The 22477-nt window shown below is 36.4% G+C and overlaps 1 protein-coding gene across 2 annotated transcripts in view; it reads right to left on the bottom strand.

Annotated features, from left to right (window-relative positions):
* Nucleotides 1-20755, bottom strand: part of LOC135221676 (mucin-2-like) — a 101157-nt gene extending 80402 nt beyond the window's left edge. For both annotated transcript variants that reach the window (XM_064259402.1, XM_064259403.1), the window contains exon 1: nt 20259-20755. In XM_064259402.1, the coding sequence (XP_064115472.1) occupies nt 20259-20301 (43 nt within the window). In that variant the 5' untranslated portion in view covers nt 20302-20755. The remainder of the gene's footprint in view (nt 1-20258) is intronic.
* Nucleotides 20756-22477: the final 1722 nt, after the last annotated feature.

Raw genomic sequence — 22477 nt, 5'->3', positions numbered from 1 at the left:
TATCTGAACGAGGTCATTTATGTATGAATGTATGTGGGTATGTCCGTCATTAGCTTTTCATATCTGCGACTTCTTCAGAACCTCTGGGCCTTTTTCAACCAATCTGGAATCGATACGAAGTGTCTCGGGATAAAGAGCATCCATTTAATTTTTTTTTTTTTTGGGGGGGAGGATACCTAAAAACTAATGATATTGTGACGAGGTCGTTTTTAAAACATCTTTAGAACATTTGAACCAGAAATTACAAAATTCTATCGGAAAGCTTCATATTTATGGTAAATAAGTGAGTTCAAATCACTGTCTTCCGGGTTATGACGACGCCACAGTAGGAAGTCCAGAGTTTTGCTTAGGAATGCGATGGAGAATCAGTAGAAATAATTTCCTTAAAAACATGAGGCTACAGACTGTCGAATTGATATTCAGTGATACCCATGCAGTAGCTTTTAGCTTGTTCAAACCATGGGCCGTGCTGCCATGGGTTTCTATGTTTAGTAAATTTTTAAAACTGAATATTTATATATAATGTAAGATTCAAGCTACTTATATGTTTCTCTTTGTTTTATCCTATGGAAGATTATTTGGTTTTTAGAGGTATGTGAAGAATCTGCATCACCAATCAGATATAAGTAGAGCTGTAGAGTCGAACGAGTGTTATTAACGAAAACCCCCGTTGGAGGGTAGTGCCGTCAGTGCACCTCATGCAGTGCAATGTAGGCATTACTTAAGGTTCTTTGCAGCGTCCCTTTAACCCCTAGCTGCAATCCCCTTTCGTTCCTTTTACTGTACCTCCATTCATATTTTCTTTCTTCCATCTTACTGCCCACCCTCTCGTAACGATTCATAGCGCAACTGCGAGGTTTTCCTCCTGTTACACCTTTCAAACCTTGTCACTGTCCATTTCCGTTTCAGCGCTGAATGGCCTTAGTTGCCCCAGTGCTTGGCATGTGTGCCAAAAGTCTATAAATCAGTCTTTTAACGAAAACCTTTTCAACACCTTGTTGTAACAAGTAGCTAGCTATCAGAGCCATTTAATACATAAAAATTAAATAGAATATTTTCCTTATACAGTCATTTTTTAATAGCTGACTCCTCTCCCGGAGGTCATGAGTACAACTTGGCGAACGAGATATGGTGGATTCCCCGCCCACTAACGGATCAAGTGAACCTCTTTTCTGCTCTGTGCTTCAGGTGCATCGTAAAGTTTATAATCTTGTCCATTTCGGAAGCAGAATGGCGTTGATCGCACTGTCATAGCTAGCTGCTAAGCTTTGCGAGCAGGAATTTCTAGGGCTTTTATTGATTTTGGCATTTTGTTTATTTTAGATTGAAGTGTTGTAACCATTTCAGGTATTTGGTAGTTTTGATTTTTTTTTTTTTACACCCGACATCCCTTTGCACCCTACATTTAATCTGTGTATATCATAAAACTAGAAATAGCTCATCCTCCCCAGTGCTGGGCTGTAGTACTGCACAGGTTGGTGAGAGGGTAAAGTTCCACGTATCTGATGACATCTTTAGAATCCTTTTTGCGTATCGTATACGTTTATAAGTTTTCCCAGTTATTGCTTGTGACCTGGCAGTTATTTAATTGCTCTGTCTAACCAACATCATGTAGTATTTACTCTTGCCAGGTTGAACTTGATCCACCCTTGTGGGACTGCATATTTTGTATTTTGAGCACGTCGTATTGAGCGAAGCAGCTTTGGGTTCTCGAGATTACATTTTATTTTAATTACTTTATTTTATCCTTTAACATCGAATAGAGTACTTGATTTCGGTATCAAAAGAAGATGTCATGTTGCAAACCGTTTTAAATTTATTCCGGTCATTTATTTGAACGGAGTTTTCAGACTGAGAAGAGATAATTCCTTTTAATTTATTTCCAGCAAGACATATCGACTCCAGTGATCCCCAGGAGGGACATGAGTTTTCCAACGAAGTCTCCAGGTCCCGTTATGTAACGATAGGTCCCGCTAGGATATTTCTTTTAGTAGAGAACCGGTTAACAGATTTGGGTCTCGAGGTATATCTCCTGCAGGGCTACCATTCCTTTGCTGGGACGTACGTGTCTCTTAAAGGCGTGTCTATAAGTAGTAGCTCTGTTTTTGCGTCACTGTTTTATATGGTTTGACTTCGAACTCAAAACTCGCGAACGTCCTGAGAAAAAAGGCATTTTTAAAGAATTCTGTTATTGGCCCCACGATGGTCTAACAGTTTTTGTAATGAATATTACAGGCTCATTGAGCAAGGCAGCCAATCTGGTAATGGACAACTTCCACATGATAGTGCTACTTCCTTAATTGAGCTTCATTGGCTACCTGTTAAAGCATGAATTGAGTATAAAGTATATTTTGACATAAATCATCTTCAAGCATATAAAATCAAAATGTTCGAACACACGGTTCTTTATTGGATTGTCCTTGTTGCCTCAGGAACTGGAATGAGTTGTATACCAAAAGAGGCATTGAAGAAGATATCCAAGATGTATTTATTCACAGCAGTCATGGACAGTTATTACAAAGAAATTACGAATTATGACAAATTAAAGAAACCTGATAGGTGGACGGAAGGAATAAAGTTTTTGTTAGGCTTCCTGATACCTTGTTTCTCTCGAAGAGGACACAGTTTGGTATCGATGAAGCTCTCACACGATTTCTCTTACCGGTTAAAGTGGGAAAAGTTTAAGTTATGATTACATTTTCTTTTCCCTTAAACAATTTTGGAACTGTGACTGCGAATTGTTGTTACCATATTGTGAACGTCTATGGCAGCGCAATTTTGTTTTACCATTATTTAAGAGTTCTTTTGCCATGAAATTGTCGTTTCGTTTCCTGTTCAAAGATGGCGCATTGCACCTAAAATAATTGTGGATGGACTAAATGCCAAGAGCTTTAGTGTATTCAACAAGCTGGGTTAGAACCAAACCGTAGAAGCAAAAATGTGTTGTACGATTTTCTTCAGTTGCAATGGAGACTCCAATGATTATGATTTAACAGTTTTTTTATCCAGCTCATTGATACGTATCCATGATTCAAGTTATAATGAAACAAGTATGAGAATGATTAATTTTTTTCTATCTGTTCCTATTGTATTACGAGATAAAATTTGGCAATAGTGCCAATGTCATTATTTTTCACTTGCCATAGGTGAACAAATCTTTTGAGCCCTCGTTTCCAGTTCTACTACTTTAACTAGTCCTCAATGCTCTCTTCTTCACTTTGAAAATTCAATTTTATATTTTCTGATTATTTTAACAAGCATTTTAAATACGACACCTTAAGACTATGACATATGCTAAACTGATCTTGCACTGTTGCAATTGCATTTCTATTTTTCAACACATGCAATTACTTCACTTCGTAACAGTCCACTCTCAGCCATGTGCAAGCGAACAAAACTGTTACTTGGTCTATTGACGTAACCACGTGTTTGTTCTTGGCGTAAGAGGTGCATTCGGTTATGCCTCTGTTGAAATAGCTGTCGGGGTGATGACAGCCAAGAAACGCAGCTTAGCATCATCCGGGTTTATTTTTAGAAGCCTTGCTCTTATCGACCCGCATTCGGTCTGCCAGTATACTATACCTGAGCGGCGTACTGAGATGAAAGTCTGCTTTTGATGAAGAAGTTCTCGCTCATGCGTATTAACATAACAGTTAAGACTTCTACGCTCTTATGTGATGTCCATTGTGCATTTTTATACCTTCTTTCCTGCAAATGCAGCCTTTATATACAGCCCTACAAAAAGTTATTTTAAAGACGTAATACAAGAAGGAAGAAAGAATCCATTTAGTGGAATGATCTTTTGTTCCCCGACAAAACACTGAATTTTTGACGCATGCCCATAATTCAGTGGCAAGTTTTGAAAGTTGAGTTTTTCCTGTTTGTCCCCAATAAAGAAAAACAAATTATGTTATTTTGAAGAGCAAAGACGTAATATTCCCCGAATTAATTGTGGTGATGTGTTGGGTTTTCCTGGTGGCTCTAATGTTGAAAGCCTCAAGAGAGACCATTCGTCGGCCTGTCCACAGTTATCAGGGCGTTGTAAACTCTTTCATGGCTCGTTTGCTTCTGGCTAAGAAAGTTCCGTCTGGTTGGGGCTTATTTCTGCTGCCTACTCTTGACTTTCCAACCTGAGAGTCCATCCTTTATAGGTATTGATTTTTTTCATTCTGCCCTAGCTCGGGTCTTGTAGGTGATACGTTTACGGTAGTACATTTATGAATTGACTAGAGCAAAATGAAAACCTTGATAGTACCATAACTATACTGTGCGTCTTTATTGAGAAAATACATTATGCATTGACATGAATGCGTTCCTTCGTATGTACGTCTGAGTGTCTGTCATCGTGCAAGTTTTAATTTATAGGCCAGACCCGTTGGGCAGCAGCAACTGGACTCTGTCTAGGCAGACAAGGTAATTCCTCTTAATGTGCATAAATATCATCCTGTTCCTATCTTGGGATGATGGGAGGCATTTGTCAATCGGGTGATATTTGACCGATGCATTCCAAGTGTGTGTGAAGCTGATCATCATAGTGGACGAGATGGGTCCCTTTTTGGTATGAATCTAATCCAGTCTTGAAATTTGAAATGACCAGTACAGTTATTTAATCCGTGAAAAGGAATTGTTCTGTCTTACGTTTTTATGTCAAAATGAATTTTTACCTTCAGACTTCACACAAATAACTACGTAACGAACCAAATTCATTATGGCATTGCGCATTAATATTTAACGATATATCAGAGATCGTAGCGTGGATTCTTATATAAGCGCAATTCGATCGTCTGCTAGTTACATAATGCGAAATTTTTAATAATTATTGACGCTGCTGCTTGGTATTCTATGGCGTTTCCTTTAACGAGAAGAAATTATAATTGGCATATCATGTTTATAAAATATGAAGTCGCAGTTCCATCATGTTTTAATGTAATTTTCGTCTCACTATTTACTATTCACTTTCCTGCTTGCCAGGGTCAAAATAACTCTCCTTAAGGATCAAAACGGGTTGCCATTTTCATTAATAACGCCATTAGATTTGGAATTGACTAATTGCATGTTATGAGTTCCAGCAGGCAAAATTATAGATGAAAATACTTCAATTACGTCGGTGCTTATTGTAATGTAATTGATTAAATTACATTTACACATGCGGTAGTTATGCGTGTTCCAATAAAGAGTTCCTTTTCCGTCATTCTTAACAAGTTTTCCTTCAGCAGCCCCTGACTGCTAAGACTGACTTCCTCATGGATGCTGTTTCATTTCCTCTTTTCGTCATGACTAACGTCTTCATTCTTACCTGGTGTTTCTTTCATTCCCTTTTTTTCCACATTCGTAAAGGTCTTTGTTTTAAGACTGCCGTGTATTGCAATATACTTCATCTTTGATACGTGTTTGTTAACTGCTGTGAGTGTTCTCTCTCTCTCTCTCTCTCTCTCTCTCTCTCTCTCTCTCTCTCTCTCTCTCTCTCTCGAAGTATGTTTTGTAAACCTACATTAAAAGTACTGTTTTCAAGGCATCGAGGAATAGACAAAAATAAGGCTTGTAAGTTATTCAAGTTACAGTTATTTGAGGATATTTGCAAACTGAACTGACAACTTTCATACAGTGGTATGGTTCGAGCAAAAAAAGAAAGTAGGAGTGGAGAGAGTTTCAGAGAGAGAAGAGGCTATTCTCGGATGATGGGGACCGTGAAGTTGTAAAAGAGCACAACTCTTCCCTCGCGTCTCTCCATTCCTGAAGCTGGAATGACCCCCAAGAGCCCCGCCCTTTAACCCCCCGCCCCCCCCCCCCCCTCTTCCCAACTCCAGCAACTTCTGCAATGGCTTCGAGAAAATTAAAATAAAGGTCGACAGAACGAGCTCATATTATTAATTCGCTGAGGACAAAAAAACCCAGATCTACTTTTTATGCACAGCTAACATTGGAGGAGAGCCACCACAAACTGGTTTAGATGTAAAGGAAATTACCCTGATAACTTTAGATACTTCGTTTTACGATGTTGTTGCGTCTCTTATTTCCTCGCTGCTCCTCCCTTTATCGAGTTTCCACTGTCTCTCACGTTTATCCATTGCACTCTTGCTCTGCGCTTATCGATGACGTTGGTGCTAGGTAAATCTTTGTGATCTTTTGTGAGCTTATGGGCTGAGGTCGTTTTTTTTCTTTTTCTTTATTGTGCTCTTATGCGTTTTTTGAAACATAAATGTTTATAATCTTTGCAAAGATTTTTCGTATTTGATGTGGAGGAATGTTTGGTTACGTGTATTTGTGTGTATATATATACATATATATGTATATATAGATAGACAGATAGATAGATAGATAGATAAACCGAAGACAGTTTTTACGGCGATAGAAAGAAATGTCAAGTACAGTCATAGATCAATAGACATAATCTAGATTGCTTTTAAAAACAGCAACACTATAATTATTTGTGTGCAGACGTCATTTTAAATATAATAAGCAAATATCCAGGTGCTTACAAGATAACATCAGTGAATGAATATTTGTATTCATAACTATAGCTGTATCAAAGTGTATGAATATGGCAAATTGGTGTTCTAATGTGATATAATGTCTCGCATGAAGGTAAGAAGTTTTAGATACTTGAAGAGCAAATATGTCATTACGCGAAGGAACGGTTTCACTTGTTGCCATGCGGTTGCTGTACTTAATAACAGTGAATTTTCAAAGTTCATTTTGTTCAAGGTTCCAGAGTGAGAGGATTTTCTGTGTCCGTGTTTCGTTCCCTCGACAGAGGGAGTAGTATTCATGGCTTGCTTAAAATTTCACTTCTGTCGCGATAAACGAACTGAACGATATTGTGCACCTTCGACCTTGGAATCCCTCTTTCTTCGATAGCCTCATCTTATATCAAAGACGTTTCGCGGTTTTTTAAATGAAATTGGCAATTTCAAAGCCGTTATCGTAATGCGAATATCATGCATGGCTGCGTCTGAAGGACTGAAGATGCGTTTAATACTCTCCACTTGAGTTTCCTGTCTGACGGAAAGTGAGAGAGGATCATGAAGTTGTGATCCAAAGATTCTGATGTAACACCTCATGACCTTTATCCTTTTATAAAATGTCTCAATAATCCAGCTTTAAATTAATGCGTTTTACATGACTAACTAGGAACTGAACTGGTCGAATTCGAGTTTCCTTACAGTTTATTTGAACATCTACCAATTTTCTTATATTGTCGAAAATTGTTGTGTGTAAAAGTCCTTTAAACTGGTTTCCATATAAAAAAAAAGGCTGCAGATTTGTACCCAAACATTAGAATTAGAGATCATGTGTGACGAATTGCAGACAACCACCTTATCGTGCTCACCTGTGCCACCATTCCTCAGTCCTCAGATCGTTGATACAGACATACAAGAGAGAGAGAGAGAGAGAGAGAGAGAGAGAGAGAGAGAGAGAGAGAGAGTTTGGAGGTTACTTCAGAAAAACTACGCGCCTTGAGCTTGTTTACAGTAACTCTTGGGCAAACAAAAACGCTAAAGGCTATACAATATAAGGTTAACCAAGAGAGAGAAAGAGAGAACTATGATCATGAGCGCAAAGAAAATATTTACTGAAATGAAATTGATACAGGATTTGTGTTGTGTAAGTCACAGCACCTCCCTAATGAGGTGAAACATCGACCACCCATTGATAAACACACCTCAAGGCCCATTAATTGCGAAAATGAGTTCCTAAGGACGTTAGCTAGATAAAAACAAGGTTTGCTGATTAGCGTCCTTACTTATGAAGACAGATTTTACATTCTGGCATCCAGACGTATGTGATCTTGACCCCAGTTACACGAATGTGACGAGCAGCCTTCATGCAACGTAACTTGGTAATGTTGTTATCTTGGGTTTAGGATACCATCTGGCTCTTGGAAAAACTACGCCTTTGTATTCACACACGCACACAATCTCTCTCTCTCTCTCTCTCTCTCCTCTCTCTCTCTCTCTCTCTCTCTCTCTCTCTCTCATATTAAAAAAAATAATATTGAATGTATTTCGGACAAAATTTTCTCCCTCTCACTCTCATCTATGTATACAAACAGTTTTCAGCGCTGAGCGATGAGATGAGGGGATCAACGTATTGCACGATAAAATGATCGTGATTACCGTTTTTTGTTTTCTCCTTCGTATGAGTGTCCATCTTATTGTCATCCCTAAAAAGTGTGAAGGGTCTTCACTGGGAGATGCTGGAAATAATTGTCTCCTTTGAGCGCGAGTCCTTCGCGTCACTCCACAGCACCCATCTATGTTTAGAGATCTCTGCAGTGTTGGGGATAGCATCTTCATTTACGTCATACTTTTTTTTTTCATGGCCCTTTGAGCATTTGTTCTCTCTCTCTCTCTCTCTCTCTCTCTCTCTCTCTCTCTCTCTCCATAGTAATAAAATGGTGCTGACTATGAAGTTACGGATACATTAAGGGGAAATGATAAGTACTACACAGGCCATTATTAAATTTCTCTCTATTGCCAACAAAGGCTTATCAAGAGAAGAGTTTCTGTGTCTGCTTCTTCCTTGACTTGAGAAAGGCATTTGACACTGTGTCACACAAAATACTTTTGGATAAACTACAGCATTATGGGTTTCGTGGCCAATTTCATCTATACTAAGATCATACATTGCTAACAGAAGGCAGTTTGTAAGCGTAAATGGTGTTGATTCTGATGTTAAAGTGATTACATGTGGTGTGCCTCAAGGGTCTATACTTGGTCCTCTTTGTTTTAATATATTTATAAATGACCTACCTAATGCAGTGCAGGCCGAAACAATTTTATTTGCGGATGATGCTGCTTTTCTGTTGCTTATGAATAAAGTTAGGAATTTGTTTAATGAACTTGAGGTATACTTAAAAGCAAATATGCTAACTCCTAATACTAGTAAGAGTAAGTTGATGTTTGTCCTGACCAGGTCTCCCCAAGAACTTCCCGCCCTATCTTTCGCTGGTGGCATTATTGAATGGGTAACGGACTTATAATACCTAGGCTTGACTATCACTAATACCTTGACAATACAAAACACATTAACAATGTCTCACTTAATGTCAGCCGTATAACTGGAGCAATTATTAGTACTCGTGATTTTCGTGCCGACTGACATATTGCTTAAACTAATATGGGGCTCGGCACCTGTTACTGTGCTTAAGAGATTGAAGGTACGTGTCAACAACTTGTTAAGAATAAGTTCTGGGAGTCAGGGGTATGAGGATGGAAGACCGGTGATAGGCACATCGGAACTATATACACGTTTGCAAATACTAAACATAAGTAGCCTGTATAAACTAAGCTTATTCAAGTTCTTGAGAAGACTGCTTATGGGTGAGCTGCCTTACTTTTATGATCTTTGTACGCCCCAACTTGAGTTCCCATGAATATGCTACTAGGGGTCGTGGTTATCATACACCTATCATACGTACGGAGGTTGAAAGGAGATTCCTCCACTATCAGCTGATTGGGCTTAACAATGAACTTGGACAGAAAGCTTTTTAGAAGATTCCTTTTATGTTTCTCTCAGAAATTACAAAAGACTGTTACTTGCACAACAGTAGGTATTTTAAGTGGTGTTGAACTGTGCTTTTTAAAGACTCCTTTTAGTTACCCAGGTATTTTTTATTCCTTGGAACACAAGCTGGACGTGTGTGTTATTTTATTGGCATTTGTATGAATGCTTTTTGTGTTGCAAGCTGGACTTGCCTTCTTTTGTATATTTTAATGTCTTACTTAGTATTATATCTTACTTAGTATTATAACCCTTTGTCAAAATAGGCTCGACCCATGTATTTTTATGTCTCTGTTTTAGCTTGTAAGTCTGTATAACTTTTATGAAAAACCAGTAAAACTTGCCTTATGTATCGCCATATAAGCATTAAATTGCTTCGGCGAATTTTCTGTTTATACTATGAATTTGTAACAAATAAGGACAAACAAATATACTATACTATACTATACTATACTATTATTATTATTATTATTATTATTATTATTATTATTATTATTATTATTATTATTATTATTATTATTATTATTATTGTGGTTGTTTCTGTTTTTGTTGCAGCTGTAGTAATCGTATTTCATTCAAATGATTAGTATCCACACCATTAAAGACTCTTCTCCAACATCATTCAGAACAAAGCAAAAACTCCTCCATGTACGTCATTTCTCGACTCGAGTCCTTCGATGTCCGAGTAAGATTACAGCCGTCCGCAGAGTAATTTTCATGTCATTTGGAAAGCCCCGTCAGCCGTCTCGGGTTTATCTGGGCTTTTTATCTTCAGTGGTGGGAAGGGCGACTAATAACAGCGCGCCTATGGGGCCAAGAGACTTTCTTGAATAGCGGACAAACCACATTAGAAGGATATGGGGTGACACAAGGCGAGTGTTTGAAACCCTCAACGATTTTAGCGGTTAGAAAATCTGGTTTATTGATGGGTTATGTCTCTCCTTAAGAGTGTAAGTAAAGAGAATGGTTTTCTTATCTTAGATTCACTTAATTGGGCTGATGGTAGCCCAAATGTTGTGTGTTATAGTTTTGCGATAACCTTTTGATACCGTTAGTAAATTTCATCTAACTTTGAAGGTTTATGTGAAACTCATTTCGTGTGTACCAGCTGTGCTAACAGTTCAATTAGATAGGGGAACTAACACATTAAGATATAACAGTTTAGTTTTATTATGATTTTCTTAGCTTCTGATAGTAAAATATGGCAGTTTTAATTATAACAAAAAATATTAATTGAAATCCATTTGCCATAAAGATGGGTGTATGATGTTTTAAAATAATTGCATTGAATGAATTTAATAATTTACAATAATTGTGGAAACAACTCAACGACCTCACACGCACACACTCTGGAACAGACATAGTTACCATTATACAAATGTGACACGATTCATACAACTTGGATACCGAATGAGTTTCAATTTTCTGACGCCCGGTGCTGGCAACGAAAACATGTAGGGTACACATCCACACAGACACACACACCCACACACGCACATATCAATATATTATAATATATATATTATATATAATATATATATATAATATAATACATATATAATTTATATGAATATTATATATACTATGTCAAAAGGAGTTTTAAAACATTTTGTGTATGTTGAGATGTGATGGAGGCAGTATTTTCAAAAGACAACGCAAAGAATATATTCATGCGTTGAGTATCTTTTTATGTAGTCACATAATCCTTTTCAACGAGATTATATTTCATCCTTGAAGTTCAATGTTAGACGTGTTTTTTGTTATTCATTTAAGTTTTCTGAAGTAATTTTTCGAATATCATCATCGAAACAAAATATGGCAGAATTATTTTCTTATAGGATTAGTAGAAGTAGTAGAGATGGTCATTTTCTCAAATGTACAGAATTTAGATTGAGTTTTTATGTAGTTATTTGTAACTTGCTGTTGTTGTATATTAATGCAGACTTTTGATATGTTCTGAAACTTCGTCGTTTACCTATAAAATCTTATACTAAAGAGAAATGTCATTGAATGACTCAAATACTGGTGTAATAGTTTCCTTTCAAAGATTCCTAGAGAATGTATAATTGACAGGTTATTGACATTTCTGTGATTCCTGAAGCATTTGACTGCACAAAACAAGTGTATATCGCATAGGCTGAAAAACATCAATGTTTTTGTAATTAATAATCTTGCAGATGTCATTTAATTGCATATAAAAGGACCTTGAGTAAGGGACTTAAGAATGAGGCTGCAGTAAGGAGAATCATATAAGAACGGATAAGACTGCCTTTTTAATATCATATTAACAAATGCTGGCATTGACCTAAAAGTGACCTAAAAGGCGTATTCATTGAATATGATTGCTGTTAAAGCTCGCACTTTTCAAGTGGTTTACGTTTGTCATCATTTGAAGGTTCCTTTTGAGGAGGAAAGCAGTTTCGTTTGCCCGTCAGCAACAAAGCTCGCTCTTATATCTTCACTCTGCTATTGTCTCGAAGTCGCTAACAATTTTTCTTTAGCAAATCTTGAGAAATGAGGGATCCCCCAAATCTTTCCTTCCTTCCGGCTCTGCCACGGGCACTTTCACTCCAGGGATGTGGGAGGATATTGATAAGATACTCTCGCTGGCTGCGATACGTTGTTTGCGGGCTGGGTAAGTGAGAGTCAGGGAGGATGAAAGCCTGATCTGCAAGGAATGAAGAACGCTTGCCAAATATGAAGATGGTTCTCCATTCGGCTGGATTGTGTGATAGATCATCAGACATTCTTTTACATGTTACTTTGGGTGCCGTTGTACTACAGCTTTGATGTTAAGTAAAATAACTTTTTGAAGGGTTTAATACTTTCATTTCCCATGTAAAGCAATGCAGGGAAAGTTTCATAAATATTATAAGAGAATGCAAAAAAATCGAGAAGGGCGGTTTATAAGTGTCTTCATGTGGTTTAACAACACCTGAAATACAACGAAGAACAGTATCCTTTTTAATTACGGAAGTGAGACTCGAAATAACTTGTAACCCAAGGTGCACAGATCCACAGATTTACAGAATCTATTATCATAACGCCGTGGAAGATGAAAATCTTTATGAGCCTTGTGAAGGTTTACAGGTCGCTTTAAAGTCTGTGTTCTTGACGGTTGCCTGGGAAAGTGAGGAAATGCTGAGGCGGAAAAATGGGAGGAATAATGAGGCTGGAGATGTTTTCACCCTGTGTGATCATGCGTAGATTCTGGTGCTTTTTTTTTCGGTAACGTGCTCAGTTATCTTGTTAAATAATGCTCGATAAATAAACATGTGTCTATTATATCATATATATATGATGGATGTATGTATTTAATACATCTTAGCATATAAGTGAATATACTGATTGCATGATGTATGCATTATATTGGATTTATTTACTAATCCATACACTTGCGTATTTATGTATAATATATATATATATATATATATATATATATATATATATATATATATATATATATATATATATATATATATGCGCCTATGTAGATGTGTTGAAAATTACAACAAACTTGTTACAGAGTTAACAAGGCACTGCTGTACAGTAAAAGTTTTTTCATCATCGCCACTTGTATACGGAACGTTTTGAGATGCAGCAAACAAAGGCAGAACGAAGCTGCGAGTGTTTTCAAGTCTAATCAGAGTCGGAAGTAGGGCGAGAGCTACATACGAGAGTGAGAGTTAGAAAGTGAGCCGGTCCAGCAAGAAGACTGCTGCCAGCCCAGATGCCCCAACCAGCGCTTTCCAGCGGTATATCATTTCTTTGTCCTGGACCCATCACGCCCACCTCCTCTTCTTCCTCTCGACCTGTTTGCCTCTTGAGTCTCTCTTTATTTTTATTTTATTTTTTTCAACATTAGGTGAGCCAAGATGAAGCCCCTAGGAAAAGAGAGTTTTCTGGTCTGGTGGTAGTTTGGCTTGAGCTCTGTTTTCATTTTACAAGGGTGTTCGTTTAACACGACTTAGTAAATGCTTTTGTTCGTCAGGTCAGTATTGTTTCGTCAGTCCTGAGGAGTTGAAGACCCCCCAAAAAATTTCTTGCGCGAACACTCATGCTTAATATAGACTCGTGTGAATGGAAGAAAGATATTTATAGGAATGATAGGAATAGAGTTCGTGAATACTAGAAGAATTAACTGTCAATACCATTTCATCCCAAATACTCGCAGATCATGTTTATGACACAATTTTTATTACGCTTAAGGCTAGAGATATTTCATCTAGGTCTGCGGTTACAGTAAATTTTCTAAATCAAGGTCTTGCGATTCCCCAGTCTTTGAATATCCTTGAGATCCCGTAATTTCGAATGTGTGCATTACTGACGACGGCCTCAGGCGGAGAGTTATTCACGGCTCTAGGCTGTGATGAGGCGGTTACGAGGTTCTCTCTCTCTCGGAACTCGTTGTGTGTGTGATTTCCAGTTTCTGTTGTTAACATTCCGGGGCAAGAATGATGAAGACTCCTTGGAAAACTGTTTCGTCTATATTGAGAAACTCTCTCTCTCTCTCTCTATATGTACATTGATTTTGGATACAGTTGTACTGACTTTTTCGTTATCATTCTCATGATTTTGAACCGTATGTCATCTCATTCTCTCTGTTTCTTTCTCAAATGTATATATATGTATAGATTTAATATATTATATATATATATATATATATATATATATATATATATATATATTGCTTTTTTATCACTCAGTTTTGTTAACAAATCTATCTGTTTATCTATGTCACTTTTTGTGTGTGTCAGTTTTACTAGCGATTTTTTAAAATCGTATATGGGACAGAATCTCTCTCTCTCTCTCTCTCTCTCTCTCTCTATCTCACTCTCTTTCTCCTAGAGCTGCTCCGCCTTTCTTGGACTACACACCCATCTATGGAATTTCATTCTTCCTCACTCCATACTTCTTTTTTTTATATATACTTCTGTTGTGTTACTCTACTAAGAACGTCGGTCATGCAGTTTTGTCATTCAAACATAAATTTGAGAGAATTCTTGCTTCTCTGCGGATTATACAATGAAAGCCCTTCAGTATTTATATGTTTCCCGGACTTAAATGTGATTTTTCTTTTTTTTTTTTATAATTCCGAGGAGAGAGAGAGAGAGAGAGAGAGAGAGAGAGAGAGAGAGAGAGAGAGAGAGAGAGAGATCGATGCCTGTGGAGTCAGTTATATACTTCATTTCCTGGTGATCGATCCGGAAATAGGAAAAAAATGAAACCCGTTTGAAATGTTGAGGAGTCATGCTTTACATTTAATGCAATCTTTCTCATAAGACTTCAGTGTGGTAGAAGGTATCTGGACCGTTTAACTTTATTTTCGAAAGAGAAAGTGGATCCTTTAGTTTGGTGGTTCGGAGAAACTTAGGAAAGATGCTCACTGTTCATTCATTATCTTGTTGGTGAAAGAAATGTATGATGACAGTTTAATGAATGGACTTGAGACGAGGAAAGGTAAAGATGCTAATGGAAAATTTTAACCATAGGTGTCACTCTTATGACTGTGTTTGTTCATTCTTAAGGGAGGGACATAGTAGGTGATGCTATTAAACTGAAATATACCTCAGGACATGACCCTCTACTGTAGTTTTGTCTCCAGGCAATACTAAAACAAAAATGTATATCATAAAATGTCTTGAAATAGGATCTCATATTTGCAGATTTTATGATTAATAAGATTTAAAGGAGAATCCATCTGGGAAACATGGTGATTAGAAAGTTTGATTAATAAGTTATGTGTACATATTCGGTTTTTTCAAGACAAACTATAATTATAGTAAATGCTGACATATCCTTTTTTTATCAGTGACGTCGTGAGTAATTTTTTCTGTGCAATTTTTTTTATTTGTTTCATTAATCTGTTTATGAAATGGATTTATGACATTAGACGTGCAACATCGCCAAGGCAACTTGTTTCCCCAAAGAATGAGAACTTTAACCCTCGTCAGTTTCACGAAATAGTTTCCTTTTGAGTCTGAGAGGAGAAAAGAAGTTTCCCTTTCGGAATTTCTCCAAAACACACACTGATATTCCACCGGAGAATACTCTCACCCGACGCCGCACAGGAATAGAAATGTAGGACCCGCCAGGCTTTCACTTTTCAGTGCTCAGAGGACTCTTCGAGCCAGACGCCGTGTTGGAGGTGGGAGGAAAGGCAGCAGGCGCAGGAGGTGATGGCAGATCCGGATGAGCGAAGCGAGTTGTCAAAAAAGCGGAACGAAATAAATCGCTGTCGAGATGCAAAGGAAAATGGCTGAGCGATCGACCGGGCGCGATTTTGAATTATGAAGGACGATCAGAAATGATGACAGAAAAGGGTTCTGATGACATGAATTGTGTTGATTTGAAAGAAGCGGAGAATAAAGAGCTACCATAAATGAACACACGAAACCCCTAATTGGGTTTTCAGAGTAAAATACATTTGCCGAAAGCTGTTGGTTATCAGTCCCAGGGAGCGACCTTAAAAGTCAACAACAAGAAACTGAGAGCCTATAAATGAAAGCTTGGGATTAATGACCCCCAGAGGGAAGTGATTGCTGTTACGATGCGCTCTATAGGCGTGGGGCCGTTCAGACTAACAGGGTAAACCATACACCTTTTTAATTATATGCGTTTTGTTCTTTCATGTAAATTCTTTTTTCATTAAATGTTTGGAAATGAAAAAAGGTTGAAATGGGAATAAAAACTTCTTCTTCTATTGATGATTGTGAATAATATTAGTGTATAATTCTTGAATAACACTGAAAGCTCATTTTGACATCTTAATGTTCAAAATAATTATGTTGGGACAATGGTCGACGGCAAGGGTGACCTTTATAGACTTATGTTCAGAAACTAATAATAATAATAATAATAATAATAATAATAATAATAATAATAATAATAATAATAATAATAATAATAATAATAATAATAATAATAATAATAATAATAATAATAATAATAATAATAATAAGGGTTATGGCAGAATCAATAATGATCAGAGTAGGTAAATGGGGAGTAACTTTTACGTCAGGAACTTTCTATGAAGCCACGGGATGAACCGAACCGGACACTGGTTAGGAGTTGTTGGACCACTAGGAATATGCCAGTGGATCTTGATTCATTCGCGGTCTTTCTATTCTGCAAGCAGTGTCTTTGTATAATTACTTTACAAATTGTCACACTATCCGAGGAATTAAATTTTACTCGGCTCCGGTCCATGTCGTTTGTAGTAGTTTATGACAGTGTCGAACTCTTCACTGTCATTTGTATATTTTATATATATTAAAGTATAGATTACTGTTGTACACCGTGCTTGTTCGGCTATCCTTTAAAGGAACATGAAAGAGAGAGAGAGGAAAGAGAGAGTTATCTGTCTGTTGACATTAAAGCATAATAAGAGCTCGGAAAATATTTTTCTTTTATAGATAGCAGACTTTTACGTCGCGCAACTAGTTGCATGGTCCTTTGCGGTTACAGTTAGGTTAAAGTACAGAATGATTGTCCAGGCAAAGTTCCCTGCTTTTATTTATGGCCGAGAGACAGTTGCATTGTAAGAGCTATGATAAGCGGAGGCATAACCCTGTCCAATGCAAAAGGTTCAGATTGTAGCAGCCCATTAGACGAGGCTTATATTCGAGCAGACTACTGAGTGGTTTTTCTACTTCGCAAGGATAGAAGGAAGGGATGACCAATGCATAAGATACCTTCTCGAGATTTATGTTCATATTATGCAAATGGCATTGAGAGAGGGCGAAAAGTTACGGGGTAACCGGCGTCCTCAGCATGGACCCAAGCAAATGAAAGAAAAAAAGAAAGCTGAATTCATCCAGATATTGAACGATATATTAGCAATGAATGGAAGGTCAGTGATCCTTAATTCCGTGTCCTATGCAACTAAAACCGCTGCAGTGTCATAGTACGAAGTTTAAGAGTGTTGGGAATTAGGATTATTTAAAGATAATGGTTAAAGTTCTACCTAGGGGATATATAGATCATAGCGAAACCACCTCTTAAAGTTCAGGTCTTATGTTTACAAGTGAATGAATATATATTCATACAATTTCTTGCAGATAGAAAAACGGAAAATAAACTTAATGTTGAGTAGCGATGAAGTAAATAAGAATGTTTCCAAAGCAAAGTAGAAACCGGAGAATGGAACAATTTCAGCTTTTTGAGAAACAATAATCTATTATACTATTTCGGTCGGCTGACTTGTGTAATCATACTGTGGTTGTTGATGGGTGATACTTTCCTGGCTAATCCGTCAATCTTTGATTAACAGTGAATACCCAAGTAACAAATCTTGATAAATATGAGTGATGGAAAGGAAACCGAGATGAAAATGTTGTGGCACGATTAGAATTTTATTTAGTTCAAGCAAGTAAAACTAGGTACATAAATCTGACGATTAATTGATTTGTGACTATTAAAACTGGCGTCACAATAATTAAATCTTACGAGAGTACGAATGAGTTGATATGTGAAACTATGTAACCGGTTGCTTATATAATGCAAATGAATCTGCAATATACATAAGAAAAAAAATGGCTTGTTATTGTTCAACTGATAACTGACTTTTGCCCTTTGTAGACGCTCCCCGTGCGTACAAAAGAATTCCACTGGCTGCTAAAGTTGCAACAGGAAGGGTGACCATGCGAGAAAATGTTAGAAGCTCACAGGGGAAAGGTCACTCGGGTAACCACTGCATGGAATGTACGTGGATCGTCTCTTGGTCTACATGTACTTACTTACAGTATGTATGTATGTATGTATGTATGTATATATATATATATATATATATATATATATATATATATATATATATATATACTATGTGTGTGTACATACATATTTATATATATATATATGTGTTATATATATATATATATATATAATATACACACATATATAATATATATATTATATATTATATATATATATATATATATATATATAGATATATATATATATAGATATAATATATATAATATATTATATATATATATATATATACACACACTATATATATATATATATATATATATATATATATATATATATATCTATATATATATACTATATATATACATATATATATATATATATATAATTATATATATACACAATATATATATATATATATATATAATATTAGATATATATATATATATATATGTGTATGTGTGTGTGTGTGTGTGTGTGCATCTGTTTTTGCGCATATGTGTAAACATGTTAATTGTATATAGACGTTTCTACTGTGTGTACATGTACTTCATAATTTACACTAATGAGGCTACTCAGTCATATATAATGTAGGCAGTCAAGTAATTTCGCAACTGCATTGCGCTTGTACCAAGCACATGATACATACACGATCATTTATCCTTCCATGCTTAGGTAATTTGCCTATAAGCTATAAAGCTGAAAATCAAATTCGAAATTAGCGCTGCCTACGTTGGCAGCTTGGTTTTCCATATTTGGCAGTTGTAGGAGCACAAGAAATCCTAGCGTTTTTCTACATACCAACAAAGAGAAGATGCAGACTCAGGATTTTCTCTTTTTTTTCAGAGCAAGCTCGTTTAGTTACGAACGCAATATGATTATACATACATATATATATATATAATATATATATATTATATATATATGTATATATGTATATATATATATATATATATATATATATATATATATATATATATATATATATATAAATGAAATGTGCATGTGTAACTTGCAAGCAATCCATGAAGAAAATATTAAATCATGCCTGCAATTGCGCTCGTACGATGAGAGACAGGCTCCACTTCCTCCTTTATGAATTCTTTATTCGTATGTTCTGTTTATGCTTTCCTTTTTATATACTATTAAATACTTACTTGAAACACAAGAAATATGCAAATATAATTCACAAGTTTAATTCACAACAAATGAATACCTTACACATCTAGATAGGAAAGGCGATTGAAGAATTGTAAGCATACTGAAAATGAATTTGGATGACGTTCTTGGTAAACGAAAGAAGAGTTTTATAGAAGATAAGTAAGTCACTGATTTGGCTTAAACGACAATAATTCATTTGCTAAGATCAAACCTTATGACATGTATAGCTTCGATCTCTCCACGTCTTGGTCACGAAGACTGATCCAAGCAAGAAACTGTGCAGAGTCTTAATACTTGCATGCCATAAGGCTTGCTGGAATTTGCCATTCATTTTCTGTTGTTTGCATTCCTTGCTTTATTCTTTCATCCTCTTTAATATAATTGACTCACTGGTGCTTTGAAATTTGGCGATTAATTTAGATACTTAGACTAAATTTAACTTTACGGTGAATCAGCTAATAACTGGAGCACGCAACTTCTTGATTTTATTGCATTACAGTTTATTTTTATTCAGATTTTATATTTATATTTATTATTATTTATTTTTGTCGAAAGCTCTTTGAGAGAGTATAGTTGATACAAGAATCATTCTCGATAAGACGAGAATATTGTAACCACATCAATCACACGTTATTGCTAATCTAATCTAAGTTGTTTACCATGCAGGTGTTAGTAAGAATCTAATTCGTCTGTTACTGTTTATGTCAGTCTGAATTTGTGGATATCAAGGAATATATTTTCAAAAGCAATTTCCAATGTTTGTATTATTATTGTCACAGTCTACATGAGAAGGTAAATATTTAAAAAAGCGTTCTTGTTAATATAGCACATATATACAGAACAGCAGCGGCAAATGCTTCAGATATTTTACAAATACTTACCCAAGGACAATAGTAGCAACTTCAGCATCATCTGTCTCGCCATAGTGCTGCTGCTAGTGCATCCCCAGGCTATGAAACAAGTAGGAAAGAAAGATTAAGATAGAAGTAACTTCTCTCTTTAGAGAAGCTCTTAGAACTTCCTTCTCCTTCTTCTCCTTCGCCTCCTGGAAAATCGTTCGTCCTTTTGCGAAAACTCTTTGAACACAAAACAGTATCTCCACTGGTAAATTTCCTGGCGCACAAAATCACCGAGTGTTATTTTATCAATTCACCGTCGAACTAAATGAAAGAATTTTCTCTTTAGTTAGAAGTTAATTGCATAAAGAGGAAGCAGCAGATCGCATCACAGCAAGGTTTCGACGCGCTTCGTGAACAGTGTAGGAGTTGCTGAGGTTCACCGGACGGCTCTGTCTGTCTGTCTCTCTCTGGAAGGACGTCGAGCACTCAGAGCTGGGCTGCGTCCGTACTAGGCAGCTCCGCAGCTTTAACTAAAAGCCTCACCTGGGAGGACTCACTGCCTTGGATTCCAGCGGGTGTTTTGATTCCTCAGTTCACGTTTAGCACTTTCACTGCTATCGACTGGCTACATCTCCTGTCGACCAAATCCCCCAACAAATTTCTTTCCTTGAAAGTTTTGAAAATTTTAGGTGCAGTGCACAGTATTCTGTCAATAAGAAATATCCTGTGTCTGAATGTCCAGGATGTCTTACCTTTCCCCTTTTGGTCAAGTATGGGCATCACAAGCATGAGCTTTCCCCTATAGCATGTTATTGATAATATAGTTATTTTATTATTTATTTTTCATAATTAATGGTATGAATATACTAACACGTTCCCAAATCGTATTAATATGAAAACGCTCTCATCGATTAGAACTCGTTTTCAGTTAAATAATGCTACCGTGATAAATCTCTCATAGACAGTTTCATTTGATAAAATGAAAAGCAAAGTGCATATCTATTTTTGTGAAATTTTATAATAAATGATAATTAGTAATCTAATAAATTCACTTTTCCTTTCGTACAGGTACCCCTCGCTATATATACTTCAAGGACAAGTGAAATAATGGAATGGTTTCATTGATGGTTATATGCAAATTGGCTCAAGATTAATGGAGCGCCACGCCCTTTTCCTTTTGTTTGACGTAGATCGTTGGCTTTTCTCTCTAATTTGATAAACACGCCCTTTTTTTCCTTCGTAGTCACGTAAAATGCGGCGATTTTGTAACAAAATCTATTTCAGTTTTCGTCCGGCCCGAATATAGGTAAAATCAAGGCACATGTTTGCATATGAGTTCCGAATACGTTAGTATGTCATTAGACACTTCGAATTTATGTTGGTGTATACACTCCATATACAGGTATACTTCATGTAAAAGGTAGATTTAAAAGGCATTCTTAATGTGTATTGTATTATGTACGTCAATTACTGTATTATATACGATGCATGTCAGGTGGCATGGCTACATATTGAATTGGTCTTGGAAAAAAACTACACAAAACCCCAGTGACTCGTCGTTACGAGTTGGCTAAAATGTTATAAAATTAGCAAAATTTTTGCGGCACTTTATCTATAGGCACTTTCACTTTACCGCTTTTTTTTTTTTGGAAACCTTGTTATGTATGCATTTCTATGTGAATGTACACAAGTTATGTATTCCTTTGTGTATTGAATAAAGGATGTGACAGTCCTGCGTGTTTGCTAGCGTTTTAGTGTGCATGGTTCCATAGTTGGAATTGTATAGTCTACACGCCGTAACGCTGACATTTGTGGTTACTTTTTTGTTTTTGTTACGCTTCAGAAACTTGTACACAGTATGAATTTACTTGGTACTTCTGTAGATCACGGTAATTGATCTGTAGTAATCGACCTAGGTTTAATCGGATACTTTATCGTGCTCCTTGATTTTTGTCTCCTTTACATTTTTATGCTTTTGGCCATTTGACGGGCTTGCGTAATGTCTTGAGACGATTCTATTCTTATTTTTTTAGTAACGTGCTGCATTGGTATGCTACAATTTTGCTTCCAAGCAGACAAGACCATTTATGATGCCGTATCCCTTAATACTCCTATGTTTAATTGAACTGAGAACTGGAGTATTTGATATGTTTTGCAGTTTATTGTTGTGATTCTTTCGTAGAATACTCTAAAGCAACAATCTGCAGTTGGATGTGCAAAAAATATTTTATTATCTATTGATTCGGGGACAGCAGAATACT

This window comes from Macrobrachium nipponense, chromosome 3 (assembly GCF_015104395.2).
Source record: "Macrobrachium nipponense isolate FS-2020 chromosome 3, ASM1510439v2, whole genome shotgun sequence".
NCBI lineage: Eukaryota > Metazoa > Arthropoda > Malacostraca > Decapoda > Palaemonidae > Macrobrachium > Macrobrachium nipponense.
Note: the sequence above shows the minus strand (reverse complement) of the source record. Positions and strands in the feature narration are given on the sequence as shown.